This window comes from Leptonychotes weddellii, chromosome 4 (genome assembly GCF_054177405.1).
Source record: "Leptonychotes weddellii isolate Sample4059 chromosome 4, ASM5417740v2, whole genome shotgun sequence".
Lineage (NCBI taxonomy): Eukaryota > Metazoa > Chordata > Mammalia > Carnivora > Phocidae > Leptonychotes > Leptonychotes weddellii.
In genome coordinates, this window is record NC_138372.1 from 68,400,160 (window position 1) to 68,415,239 (window position 15,080).

The window sequence follows — 15,080 nt, forward strand, 5'->3', positions numbered from 1 at the left end:
CAAAGCTATTAACTTTTTTTAAGTCTTCTTTTGAATTTATTTCGAATAATCACTTACTTTGTAATAACACTTAGAAACCTTGCCAAATATATGTTGACATAACCCTAGTTTTAAAACAATTACACTGGGCCTTTCTATTTCTGAGTATGTATAAAATCATAAACAGATTGTGTGAAATCAGAGAGGGTAAGAGTTTGTCTAGAATATGACCTTATTAAGTGGAGTTTAAACACTATTCCATAATAGCTGCATTTACTGTCAGTATTTAAAACTGAACAGATGTTTTAGTTCATAATCCAGAAGACAACTGTATTAACATAGCATTAAAAAGTACATGCTCCTTCTACACAACAGGTATGTTTTTTTAATTTATTTAAATGCAGTTAATTAACATATAATGTATTCTTGGTTTCAGAGGTAGAGGTCAGTGATTCATCAGTCTTAAATAAAACCCAGTATTATATAAGTGCCCTCCTTAATGTCTGTCACCTCATTTACCCCATCCCCCAACTTCCCTCGCCTCCAGCAACCCTCAGTTTGTTTCCTGTGATTGAGAGTCTCTTATGGTTTGTTTCTCTCCCTCTCTGTTTTCGTCTTGCTCTTAAATGTTTTCAAAATTCTACTTAAATTTTTTTTTGAGTCATAGCAATGTAGTCTGGATACCCAAATAAATACTGTACCTTTAAAATTACCTTTTTAAAAAATAACTCCTCAAAAGAGGAGAAGAAAGAAGAATGGATCTGCCTCCCTCTAACATTAGCATTTTTTGACATTTTGAAATTAACAACAATAACAAAAATCTAAGCAATCTTTTAATTTTAAAAATAAAGGCATTGTTAATGCTTTTAAACAAACATTAATGTCAGTAAAGTGCCTATTTTATATTAGAGACATAATCTAATTGTTAATAAAATGTATATTAGTATCTTTATTTTGATCAGGTGCTTAAAATATGTTAATTCCAACTTGTAGTTGAATAATATTTGATGGGCGCCTGGGTAGCTCAGTTGGTTAAACATCCAACTCTTGGTTTCTGCTCAGGTCATGGTCTGAGGGTCATGAGATCCAGCCCCGAGGTGGTCTCTACACTCAGCTCAAAGTCTGTTTGGGATTCTCTCGCTCTCCGTCCCTCTCTGCTCCCCCTGCTCACTCGCTCGCTTGCCTACTCTCTCTCTCTCTCTCAAAAATAAATTAAATAAATAAATAAATAAATAAATAAATTAAATCTTTTAAAAAAATAAATTTGACCTGGTTTTCTTCTACTTTGAGTTTTAAAGTCAAGTTGATTACTAAATATTTTCAAGGAAAGAATGAATGGTATTTTTTGCTATTTAGGCAAAATTAATGTTCCAGAGTCTGTAAGGTTGACCACTGTTCTTTGTAGCAGCTTGTAAGAGTCAAGAGCTGCTACAAAAGCAAAACCTGTGATCGCTATAGATTTTTACAAATTAGATCATTCTCAAGGAGCTTTCTTAAAGCATGTTAATAGAATTCTCCATGTAGTCTCTTTTCCAGTCAGCCTTCGAAATTAAAATTTTATGCAGCATATCTTTACCTTTCAACTTCATATTTTATATGAAAAAATATTTGAATACTGTAGCTTATGAATTATAAATACTGTCCTTGAAATTACCTTCATCACAAATTTTATATTTTTTAAATTATTCTTGGAGCGCCTGGGTGGCCCAGTTGAGCATCCCACTCTTGATTTCGGCTCAGGTCATGATCTCAGGGTCCTGGGATTGAACCCCATGGGCTCCCTGCTCAGAGGGGAGTCTGTTTCTCTCCCTCTCCCTCTGCTCCTCCCCGACCACGCACGCACGCTCTCTTTCTCTCCCTCTCTATAAAATAAATAAATCTTAAAAATTTTTTTTTAATTATTCTTTAGGTTGTTAAATTCTCACCAATTCCTGATAAATGGTCACAGTTTACCCCTAAGTAAGATTTCTTTAATTAACTATGACCACTAGCCCTGTAGGTGCTACTCTGATACTATAAATGTGAACTCTGATCTTTATGTCATGCTAATTATATATTTTAGTTTTCATTAATATATTTCAACTACAATTATATATATCAAGTAGACCAAATTTTTTAAAGTAAAACTAAGACACATTTTATGGTTTTAAAGTTACAATAGGTAAGAACTTTGCTTATTTTAGAGTTCAGTAATTTTTTAAAGAATGTTACTTCCAGCTGGAACTTTTTTTATTTTTAAATGTTTTCTCTTACAGCCTGATGTGTGAAAAAAGAATTTTTGAAACTGTGAATAGTGTAAGACATCCGTTTTTGGTGAACCTTTTTGCATGTTTCCAAACCAAAGAGCATGTTTGCTTTGTAATGGAGTATGCTGCCGGTGGGGACCTAATGATGCACATTCACACTGATGTCTTTTCTGAACCAAGAGCTGTGTGAGTATGCTTTAGACATTTCTCTGAGTTTTCTTCATGACAGATTTCTTGCTAGGAAGGAAGAAAGCTCTCTGAACTTTTTTTTTCTTTCCATGAATGGAAAATTTCTGCAAAGAATATGAAAACTCACCTTACTTACCTTTTTGCCATATATAAATGTATTTTACTCTGTTGTACATGTTGAAAAATTTATAGATTACCCTAAATCATACTTGATAATTTAGATACACAGTTTAGGTTCATTTTAGTAAAATTGCTTTTTTTTCTATTCCTAGGGAATGCCATCTAGAATCATGGCTTTATTTTTTTAGAACCATGGCTTTAAATACTAACTATGCTCAAAATATATTGTTAAATGAAAAAAGAAAGTATAAAGGAGTCTCTATTGTGTATTTGTATAAAATATTTATATTTGCATTTTAAAGGGTAATAAGAGAATATAAATTAAATATTTGTTTGCTTGTGCTTACAATATCTCTGAAAGGACATAAAAGAAACTTGTATGCATATTGCCTCCAATGAAAGGTGTAAAAAGCAAACTTTTCACTCTCTTTGTAGTTTTTGCTTTTTCAAATGCATAAAGAAAGGTAATAGGAAATACTTGAGATTAAAAATACATGTATATATATTTTCCCCCTACTGTTATCCCAGTTTTATAGCTTTTCAAGTAGTGAAGCTAGGATTTGAACCTAGGAAAGTGCTTTGAGTAGCCACACTCTGTATGCTGATGTTTACCAATTTTATATCTCCAGCCCTGACTTCTTGCCTAAACTTCCAACTCTAATAATATTGAGCACCAACTTGACTTCCCTTTGTATGACTAATAAGTATTTCTCTTTGCAAACTGAATTCCTGATTTTTCCCATTTCCCCCCAACCTTACCCACCACTCCCAGGCCTGCTACTCTTCTAATCTATCCCTTTCTTAATGACAACACGAGTAGTTCAAGGCAAAACATAGGGAATCATTTTTTTAAGGCTTTATTTTAATTGCAGTTAGTTAACATACAGTGTTATATTAGCTTCAGGTGTACTATATAGTGATGCATCACCTCATCACCTGGTGCTCATCAAAGGTGCCCTCCTTAATCCCCATCACCTATTTAATGCATCCCTCCAACCACCTGCCCTCTGGTAACCATCAGTGTGTTCTCTATAGTTAAGAGTCTGTTTCTTGATTTGAGGGAATCGCTTTTTTTTTCTTTTTTTTTTGAGGGAGTCATTCTTGATCCTCTTTTTCCCTCACATGCAACATCCAGATTATTATCAGGTCTGATCAACCTACTTACAAAACATCCCAAATCATAAAAATCATAAACCAGTAGTAAACCTTTACTATCTGTATTCTGACAACTGACATTTGTGTAGTATTTTCACCTTCACTCCTTTATTTGGTTCTGATCATGACAATTAGAAGTATATAGAGTAAATAGGAGTCCTCTCATACCTTCAAGTTTCAGATGAAGAAATAGAGGGATTAGTTCTGGTGGTTAGTGATGCTTTCAAAAAGGAGAAAAAAGCCAGAAAGTAGAAGACTTTCCCTGAATATTTAAGGGTTAAAAGCAGAGCATCTAGACTATGCCTAGCCTGTGCTAACTGCACATAGGAATTTGTTTGGTTTTGTTTTGCTATGCTCTGCCCTTTTTTAAAGAAATTTAAAATCCAGTTCTGCCTTAAGGAACTTTTATTTTTGATGAGAATACAAGGCATATACAAATGAAACTGTTAAGCCCAGTGAAATACAAGAATAAAATCCTACATTGTAGTACTTCAAATCTGAAGTACCTCCCTTTGATAAGATCCCATTAGATTAGATAGATCTCACCTCAAATGTTATTTCTTTGAAATCCTTTCCTGAGTACCCTATCTAAAATACCACTACATCACTAATGCCCAAATCAGATCAGTCTTATTCTATTTTCTATTTTATTATCTCCATAGCACTTTATTTCTACCTGAAACCATCTATTTATTTTTTATGTTTTTATTGCCTGCTCCCGTCACTAAAAGAGAGGATGGTGTCTATTCTGTGTATTAGTGGAAACACCTAGAAGTGTAGCTCTCACATACTAGGTGATCAGTGAATTGTTATTGACCAAGACGGTGGTATCAAAAATAATTTGTCTTCTAGCTTTGCACCATTAGATAAATTAGTTACTCTGAGAGCTTCATTTTCTGTTTCTGTAAAAGATTTAAAGGCTTGATTTGAAGTTTAATATTAAATTAATATTTAATGTTAAAAGCAAAAATATCCCACATAGTACCTGATACATAGTATAGTAAGCTTCAGTGAAATATATATTTTAAACAATATACCCATTAGTTGTTGAATATCATTAGGGCATTTTGTTTACAAAAAATGAAATTAAAAAGAAATCAAGGTATTTTTATAATTGTTATAATATGTTTTGTCACTAAAATAAGTTTCCTAAAAACTTAATGTATAAAAATAACTACCTTAAGCAATTTTAGAATTGCATCTGTTTAATGGACTTCAGCTAAATTCTTTAAACTTTCAGCAAATAATTATATAAGATCTAATGTGTAACCAAATATTTCTAAATATTTGCATTTTTAAATTCTCCCAAATTATGGTCCCATTTTTTGTAAAAATATGTAAACATAAAACATAGCTAAATTATCTACCTGTGCATGTAAGTGTATTCTAAAAATTTGAACAACATTCACCAAACTAACAAGAGTAATTATCTCTGTAGATGGTAGTGGCATTGGGGTGAGATGGATAGATGGATGAATGAAATACTGTGCTTTGGGACCCAGGGATATTATGTGTACTTTACAGAGAAAATATCTATGTATTACTTGCACAATTAAGAACTGACCCTCCTAAGTTTTTCCTTATAAGCTATCCCACACTGAAGACAGATCTCCTTTTTTAAATTAGTTCATTTATTACCTACCTTCTCGTTTAGTAAGTCCCATGTGTCAGGCATTGTGCTAAACATTTAGGATAAACACTGCAAAAGACCAACATGGTCCTATTCCTCAAGAGTTAATATTTCTAGCTGGGCTCAAGTTTTCCTAAGATCCAAACCCATTTATGCAATTTCTTTACCTGCCCCAAGGCAATTCAGACTCAACATGTCTAAAGCTAACCTCATTTTCCGCACAAAACTTTGGCTACTTCTCTGTATCTTTACCTATCACTCTTTACACTAAGAAGGAAAGCTCGAGAGTTATCTTAAGTTTTTCTCTCTCCATCCTCTGCTGCTAGGGAGACGCCAAGTCTTGTGCTAATTTTAAAGTTTCTCTTGAATCCATCTCCTACCCTGTGTTGCCCCTACATGGGAGGTTCTCATGGTCTTCCGTCTGTACTACCATACTGTAACAACCTTACCTGTTTGGTTTCCCTCTAGCTATCTACCTACTTCTACTCCAGCCTTCACACTACTCTCCTGAAAAATCTTTCTCACATAAATGTGATCATTCTGCTCTGATTTAAATGGTCTGATTCTCTATTGCTAAAAAAAAGAAATTTCAGTATCCATAATATGATATTCAGGGTCCTTCACAACTTGACCCCGGGCTATCTTTTCAGTCTTGTCTCCCACTTCTTCCCCATTCTTAACTTTAGCCACAAAAACATTGGTTGTCAAATTTACACCTTTTACACCTCTGTTGCTTTCCCTGTAAGGGAATGAATGCCCTGTATTTCCCCCATGAGAGTTCTATACCTTTCACACAGTCCTTCTGCCCTTAAGGTAAATTGAATTTCTCCAGATGAGATGTCTACTCTAAGGACTTTAGTGACACCACCTGCAGGCAAAGTTAATGGCTTCCATTGTAGAAATTGTATTTTTCTTACTTTTTAATTTTACCCCTGATATTTAGCACGTCTTACTGTGTCTGGCACATAGTAAGGACTAAATAAATATTTGTGAAATTAGTAACCTACAGAATTCTGCTTTGAAGCATAAAAGTATAAACTGGGATTCAAGAGCAGTGGAATTTATTAAACTTCTTCTATTTCTTCAAACAGATTTTATGCTGCATGTGTAGTTCTTGGGTTGCAGTATTTACATGAACACAAAATTGTTTATAGGTGAGTAAAGTTTTGATACTTTCTAATGGCTTACTTTTGGTGTGAATTTGAATTAAAAATAATTAAGAAAGATATTTTGTGTCTAACCAGCTTTTTAATTTTCTCGTTCAAATAAGTGACCTCTAAAAATATTAAGCTCCAGTTCTTTAAAAGAAATAGTTAACACAGTAATTATATGATGAAACTCTTTGTTCTTCTTCTTCTGCCCGTTACCTAACTAAAATAGTCAAATTATGAGTTGGCCTATGATAACAGAATTCACCAACAATATTCATTTTGGTGAATATTTTATGTTCAGCTGATCCACTGCAGAAAACTTTGATAGACCAATACTAGTCAAAATTTGTCCATGATAAAATCAGTAGCTTGTGCCAGAATATAAAACATCACCTTGCTTCCTTAAGTGTTGCTCTCAACTAAACACTACCTGGTAACATAGCTGATTTATGTACTAGTATAATCTCCTTATCAAGTTGCAGACCAGTAACAAATAGTTAATAGCCCAGCAGCCAAGCAATGGACTACACTTTGAATAGCATTGCTCTAGACTAGACAAATTCAGGAAGGCCAGTAAGAACTAGGAGACTAAAAACATCAGTTTATTCAAACTTCTAACAGTATTTCCAAGGTAAGGGTTTTCTCATGGTCTGATTTTACTCAAAGGATAAAATATTTTTAACTTAATTTTTAATCAATCAGTATGGATAGATAGCTTTCTCCTTATTTTACATTATTCTCTTAGAAGGTTAAACCTGCACTCTTAATACTTTATTTATACTGTGAGCTTGACAGTTTTTTCTTATGAGTGGTGTGTAGGCAAACTTTAAACTTAGTCCAAGTCAGATTTATCACAAATAACAAATTAATAGAACCAGAGTTAAAAATACTTGAATTCCTTCCATGCTTTAAAATACATATTTGAGTAGATAAAACATTCCTTTTTTAAAATATATTCTTCTCTATATAATAGGGCAAAAATTATTTAGAAACTATATTATGTAGAGTAATAAAGCTGCCAAAAGAAAGAAGAGTGAACGGTTGTAATAGAATATTTAAATCTCAAATCATAACTTGAAAAACTCATTTTTAGTAAAGAAAAAGTACAGCTGCTCTTGAAATGAAATGATTTTTATCCTACATTATCTACTGATTTTATTGATTTTTTTCATTTTTGCATTTTTTTTATCCTGAACAGAGATTTGAAATTGGATAACTTATTGCTAGATACAGAGGGCTTTGTGAAAATTGCTGATTTTGGTCTTTGCAAAGAAGGTAATTGGATATTTTAAAGTTCCTTTTCTAATGGATTACTATTCCTTTGTACTTGGTAGTTTCAAGTTTGTCTATAGAGAGCAAAATGCATTTCTGACTTTAATCTTTATTAAGATGTTATAGACTGTTCACGTAACCTGATTATCACATTATTAAAAATTCTGTGGATATGAATAAGGTTAGGTTTTCAGAAATCATAATATAAAACCTAAGATCTTCTTTGTATGATTAATAATTCTGTCACTACTCTGAGAAAACATTGGTTAAGCACCAAATTTTTTACTTTGCTGGGAGTGTACAGAGTACATTACATAGGCCTAATAACTTCTCTTCAGCTTCTTAAAACTTACAACATTTTTAAATAGGAAGAAAATATGTGTGTATCTCAGAATCCTTTCTATATGTTCAGAAAATAAATAAATAAAAGGGAATGTGAATCCGAGGTGGCAAAAGTGTAAAGACTGAAGGCGTAGGCACCAGACAGCCCTAGGTTTGAATCCTGGCTTTGCCACTTATTTGCTGTTTTTGAATGAGTTACTTCGAACCTCAATAAGTCTGTAATTCCTCTTGTTTAAGAGTATTTTGAGAATTGGAGATATGTGGCCTAGTGTCTAACATACAGTAAATAGGTATTCTCATCTTGACATTTAATACATTGCATTGTAATGAACATTGTCTATGTCCCCCTTCTACACTGAGTAGCTTCTTGTTTCTTATTCAGCTTTGTTTCCATAGCACATGTATAATATAGTGCTTGGCACATCGTAAATATTCTGTGAATGTCTGATTAATATAAGTAGTTGGACGAGTGAATGAGTGAACTTTGTAAATATATCTCCATCAATTACCCACCAACCTCTTAATCTGAATCCGATAATATTTTTTTCTCTTATTGGACTTCCCTGTATTGAACACGGTTGATTTAAACGCTTTTGCCCTTACCCCATTGCTTTTCACTGCTAGTTTTTAACTACAAGAGATATGCTAATGATTCCCAGATCTATTATTCCTTTCCTAATATAAATATTCAACTATCTACTTGACAGCTTTGAATAGTCAATAGATACCTCCAATGCTATACAAACAAAAATAGTTTCTTTTCTTCAAATAGCTAGTTTGTAGTTGATGGTGCCACAGTCTTCTCAATGTCCCGACTTGAAAATGTGTTACTATCCTGGACTCTGTTGTCTTCACTTTTCCACATCAAGTTAATGACCAAATTGTGCTGACATCTACCTTCTTAATATTTCTTAAATTGTTCGTTTCCCCTCCACTACTGCCAGCTGTCATCTTGTTTTGACAAAACTAATAGCCTCTTCACCTTTCCTCTCTCTAGATTTTTTTTCTCCTTCAAATCCACCTGCTATGTAGTTGCCAAAATGCTAAAAGGGTCCATGTAAATACAAATCTGACTATGGCACACCCCTGCTAAAAACCCTTCAATGGCTAAGACGTGGTACACAGTGCCCTTCCTGGTCTGCCTGTCTTGCCTCTCCAGCCAGCTATCTTGCTGCTCTCTGCCTAGTGCTTTCTGCTTCAGCAACAATGAACTGTTGACAGTCTGTGTCCCTCCACCAGTATCATCCATCCCAACTCTATTTGCTAATTAATGTTTGCTCATCCTTCAAACTCAACTCAGGTGTTGCCTCCCCAGAAAAGTTACCTAAGGTTCCTCTCCTCTTATCCCACCTCCCAAGTCAACTGTAGGAGCCCTTCTTCAGTGTTTCCATAATATCTTGCTTTTACTATATCATTATAAAATTATCAATATATGGGGTGGCTCATTTGATAAGCATCCCCAACTTTTGACTTCGGCTCAGGTCATGATCTCAGGGTTGTGAGATTGAGCCTCACGTTGGGCTCTGCATTGAGCATGGAGCCTGCTTAAGATTCTTTCTCCCTCTCCCTCTGCCCCTCCCCCGCACTCTTACCCTCTCCCCCTCTCTCTCAAAAAAAAAAAAAAGTATCAATATATATCTGCTTTCTTCCAGTTTCCTGTAAGCTCCTTAAAGACAAGAACTATATCTTTCATTTTTATGTTTATACCATTTGGCGTGGATGCCTAGAACTTAACAGGTACACAGAAAATATATATTGAATAACCAGACTTATGAAACATGTTTTTCTTCATTATCATAAAAATATGTAATACATTATAATAATAATAGCTAACAATTTTTGAACATTTACTATATGCCAAGCACTTTATCAAATGCTTCATAGGCATGATCTCCTTTAATTTGTAACAGTCTTGTGGAGGTAACAGTCTTGTGAAGGTAAGTAGTAGTACTAATCCATAGATGAGGAAACTAGCCTTTGAGATTCGACAACTTTTCTAAGCTTCTCACAGCTAACATGTGGCAAAGCAGGAGTTTAAACCCAGATTTTTATGACTCCAGAGCCTGATGTTAACTCCTTCCTTGGAGTTTTACCAATTGAAGTCCTAGCTAATTGGGGGTACTTTCACCTTTCTTCAAAAATATCAGGACAAGAAAATTTATCAGAATGAATTAGATATGATAACTAAATTACTGTAATTGACATATATATTACATTAAAAGATCACAGATTTTATACTACTACTACTATAAACAAAAGAAAGCAAAAAATTAGTTTTATCCTAAAAGTATGGCATCTGTAATAGACTCTAGTTGTGATCAAAGCATAAAAGATCAAGATCTTTCTTAACTAAGGTTTTCTTAATCTTGGCCAAGTTGTTTAAAAGGCTTTTGTAGGGGCGCCTGGGTGGCTTAGTCGTTAAGCATCTGCCTTTGGCTAAGGTCATGGTCCCAGGGTCCTGGGATCGAGCCCCGCATCAGGCTCCCTGCTTGGCGGGAAGCCTGCTTCTCCCTCTCCCACTCCCCCTGCTTGTGTTCCCTCTCTCGCTGTCTCTCTTTCTCTCTCTCTCTGTCAAATAAATAAAATCTTTAAATAAATAAATAAAAATAAAAGGCTTTTGTAGAACTTATATAGATACTGTATCAGCTTTCTTTAAAATAATATTTTATTGAAGAAAAAGGAACTGGTGTGACAATGTTTACGAAATTTTGCGAAAACAAAATTTCTCCACCTTTATGTGCTAATGTATTTAATTATGTTCTTCATGTCTTGGTCCATAGACTCACAAATTCGTTTGAGATTTTTGGCCATTATACCTTTTAAAATTTAGAATTGAGAACTTTTCTTTCAAATTCTTAATACGCTTTGTAAGGAGCTTTTTATAACACTTTAGAATATATTGAGACATTATCTTCAGTATGTACAATGTATATTTGAAATATATTACTGAATTATGAAAAATTAAATTATGAGGAACATAAATTTGAGAACTAGTTAACTAAAAGATTAATACCATATCTCTATGACACATTTAGTTAACTTTTTTTTATTTTACTGTTTTTTTATTTCGATTCCAGTATAGTTAATATATGATGTTACATTCGTTTCAGATGTACAATATAGTAGAATCAACCATTCTGTACATTACTCAGTGTTCATCATGATAAGTGGACTCTTTAATCTCCTATTTCACCCATCCCCCCAACCCACCTCCCCTCTGGTAACCATCAGTTTGTTCTCTATAGTTAAGAGTCTGTTTCTTGATTTGTCTGTTTGTTTTTTTCCTTTGTTTGTTTCTTAAATTCCACATGAGTGAAATCATATGGTATTTGTCTTTCTTTGACTTATTTCACTTAGCATTATACTCTCTAGCTCCATCCGTGTTGTTCCAAATGGCAAGATTTCATTCCTTTCTATAGCTGAATAATATTCCTGTGTGTGTGTGTGTGTGTGTGTGTGTGTACACATATATATATGTGTATCTATCTATCTATATATATACCATATCTTCTTTGGCAAGATTTCATTCCTTTTTATGGCTAAATAATATTGCATTATATATATATATATATACCACATCTTCTTTATCCACTCATCTATCAATGGGCACTTGGGCTACTTCCATATTTTGGCTATTGTAAATAAACATAGGGGTGCAAATATCCTTTCAAATGGTGTGAGTGTTAAGTGCTAAGTGTTTTTGTATTCTTTGGGTAAATACCCAGTAGCTGGTAAATTTTTGAGGACCTCCATACTGTTTTCCACAGAGGCTGCACCAGTTTGCATTCCCACCAGCAGTACACAGGGGCTCCTTTCTCTCCACATCCTCACCAACACTCGTTTCTTGTGTTTTTGGTTTTCACCATTCAGACTGGTGTGAGGTGATATCTCATTGTGGTTTCGATTTGCATTTTCCTGATGATGAGTGATGTTGAACATCTTTTCATGTGTCTGTTGGTCATCTGTATGTCTTCTTTGGAGAGCTGTCTATTCATGTCTTCTGCCCATTTTTTAAGTGGATTATTTGGTTTTTGGGGTGTTGAGTTGTATCAGTTCTTTATATATTTTGCATGCTAACCCTTTATCAGATATGTCATTTGCAGATTATCTTCTCCCATTCAGTAGCTTGTCTTTTCGTTTGGTTGATTGTTTCTTCACTGTGTAGAAGTTTTTATTTTAATGTAGTCTCAATAGCTTACTTTTGCTTTTATTTCTCTTGTCTCAGGAGACCTATTTAGAAAGATGTTGCTACGGCCAATGTCAGAGAAGTTACTGCCTGTGCTCTTTTCTGGGATTTTTATGGTTTCAGGTGTCATATTTAGGTCTTTAATCCATTTTGAGTTTATTTTTTGTATGGTATAAGAAAGTAGTCCAGTTTCATTCTTTTGCATGTAGCTGTCTAGTTTTCCCAGCACTATTTGTTGAAGAGACTTTCTTTTTCCCATTGCATATTCTTGCCTCTTTTGTTGAAGATTAATTGACCATATAATTGTGGGTTTATTTCTGGGGCTTTCTATCCTGTTCCATAGATCTATGTGTCTGTTTTTGTGCCAGTACCATAATGTTTTGATTACTATAGCTTTGTAGTATTACTTAAAATCTAGAATTGTGATATCTCCAGTTTGTTTTTCTTTTTCAAGATTGTTTTGGTGGCTAACTCTGGATTATCCAAGGGTTTGCTTTTTGGTATTTTCTATACTAAATGTTATTTTTGTAATGAACCAAATAAAATATTTGAAAGATTGATTTTGAAAGATGATAGAAATTGAAGCTCAGAATCAGTTTTTTGTTGTAACTTCTTAGCATCACTTGTAAAGTAATGACAAGAAAGAGAAAAGTAAAGTATAAAAATTTTATTTATTTTTACACATTAATTAAATAGTAGAGTTACAATTGCACAGTTTTCTCTATACCAGTCCTTAACATTTTCTTTAGAAGTCTGGTATATCTTGAGTTTGGTCACCATATACAAATGTGGAATTTTAATTTTGCTTCCTAAGGATATCGTCTAATGTTTTATCTATCATCTAGATTTTTTCTTTGCTAACAAACACTTAAATTTTACCTTTTCAGGAATGGGATATGGAGATAGAACAAGCACATTTTGTGGCACTCCTGAATTTCTTGCCCCAGAAGTATTAACAGAAACATCCTATACAAGGGCTGTAGATTGGTGGGGACTTGGAGTTCTTATATATGAAATGCTCGTTGGTGAGGTAAGCACTATAAAATAGATGAAAGAGAAATGAGGAAAGATGATTGAAAGAACAAAAGATGTCATTTATAAATGACTTAATATGTCTCCTGCATAAGTGGAACTTAAGTTTTATACATATTTATAATATACTAATAATTGCCTATGATTCTACCTGTCTTGTACCTCTATACCTGTAACAAAAAGTCAGCTATACATTAGTCAAAATAAATATTACCTTCAGAAAGGGTATCGTAGAATTAAAAGATTAACATTTTTCCCCTCCTCTTTTCTTCAGATTAACTTAAAATAAATTTCTGGGGGGCACCTGGGTGGCTCAGTCAGTTAAGTGTTTGACTCTTGGTTTCAGCTTAGGTCATGATCTCAGTGTCATGAGATCAAATTCCGCATCCGGCTCCACGCTTAGTGTGGAGTCGGCTTAAGATTCTCCCCCTCCCCCCACCCCCAACTTGTGTGTGCATGCACTCGCTTGCTCTCTCTAGGTGAAAAAAATTAAAAATTTATTTCTGGGGATAGCTTCATTTTACACAGAATTGTTACACTTAGGAAACAGTGAGTTATATCTAATAAATAAAGCAACAATAATTGGTTAATCTATTTTGTTATAAACTGTTGGAAATGATAAATTAGAGTGGAATTGGGAAAGGGTAAATATTTAGACAAGTAATTGAAAACCGCTTCGAGGGGCTTGGTGATCTTAGGATGCAAAAAAGAAAAAAAGACCTTGGTTCATTACTTTGCAGTTTTCCCAGCACCAACAGTCTTCTTGTACATTCTAGGTGTGAATAAATTAGTAGCTGAATAAATGATTGACCAAATTATTGAATGTCAGAAATTTCTAAAGTTTTACTCTGTATTGTCATTTAATGGCACTTGTTCCAAACAAAGGATTTTAGTCTTTCCAAAAGACAGCCCCTTTGGTATGTCAAACTGGAGTGGATACTTAGAAAAGGAGGAAAAGAAATCGCTAATTAAAATGTTTACCATGTGCTAGGCACTGTATTATTGGCTTATAGATACTAGCTCATTTAGTTTTTCAGCAACCTGTAATGAGCTCAATACTAGTCTTATGCCCATTTCAAGGTATATAAATGGAGACACAAAGAAGTTAACATGCTTTAAAGTCACACAGTGCTCATGTGGTGGAGCTGGGATTTTTAACTCTGGCTCTCTGGCTTCACAACCTCTCTAAACAATTATGTTTTGCTACCTCAGGGTATGGAATCCACCCAAACTTATTTCTGTTCTTAAGACCAGTGATCCAGATCTGAAAATTTTGACCTCTATCTCGAAAAGCTGTTATACAGCGTTTTAGGATGGGAAGATATATTTTATCCCTAATCCACAGTGGTCTTTGCTTTCTAAGAATGCCAGAAGTACTCATAATAGATGTTTCCATAAGCTCTGGCATACTTGAACTCCCCCCCACTTTTTTTTTTCTTTTTAAGTAAGATTTTTGTTGCTTTGATTTTTTTAAATGTTGCATTCATTTATGTATGAGATGTAATTAAGTTACCAAAAATTATATGCTTGCTTAAAATTTATTCCCCATATTAGAGCTGACAGGCAAAAGTATGAATTTATTACAAAATACTACAGAATTAAGAGCCAGTCGATTCTACCTCCTCTTATCCTAAAGTGACTGGAAAACTTGGCGGTAAACAAATGAGGAAGTTCTTGTTCTGTACTTTTTAAAAGAGCTTCTAATTGATTAACCTCCTAATTAGTAGGATATAAAAGACAAGGGATCCAGCTCATCCTTCACAATTTTTTATTGCACC

At 33.9% G+C, this 15,080-nt stretch overlaps 1 protein-coding gene across 1 annotated transcript in view; it reads left to right on the plus strand.

The window, feature by feature from the left end:
• Positions 1 to 15,080, plus strand: part of PKN2 (protein kinase N2) — a 127,736-nt gene that overhangs the window by 100,268 nt on the left and 12,388 nt on the right. Inside the window, exons 12-15 of the mRNA XM_081817093.1 lie at positions 2,235 to 2,411; positions 6,411 to 6,473; positions 7,669 to 7,745; positions 13,158 to 13,300. Coding sequence (XP_081673219.1) covers positions 2,235 to 2,411; positions 6,411 to 6,473; positions 7,669 to 7,745; positions 13,158 to 13,300 — 460 coding nt within the window. The remainder of the gene's footprint in view (positions 1 to 2,234; positions 2,412 to 6,410; positions 6,474 to 7,668; positions 7,746 to 13,157; positions 13,301 to 15,080) is intronic.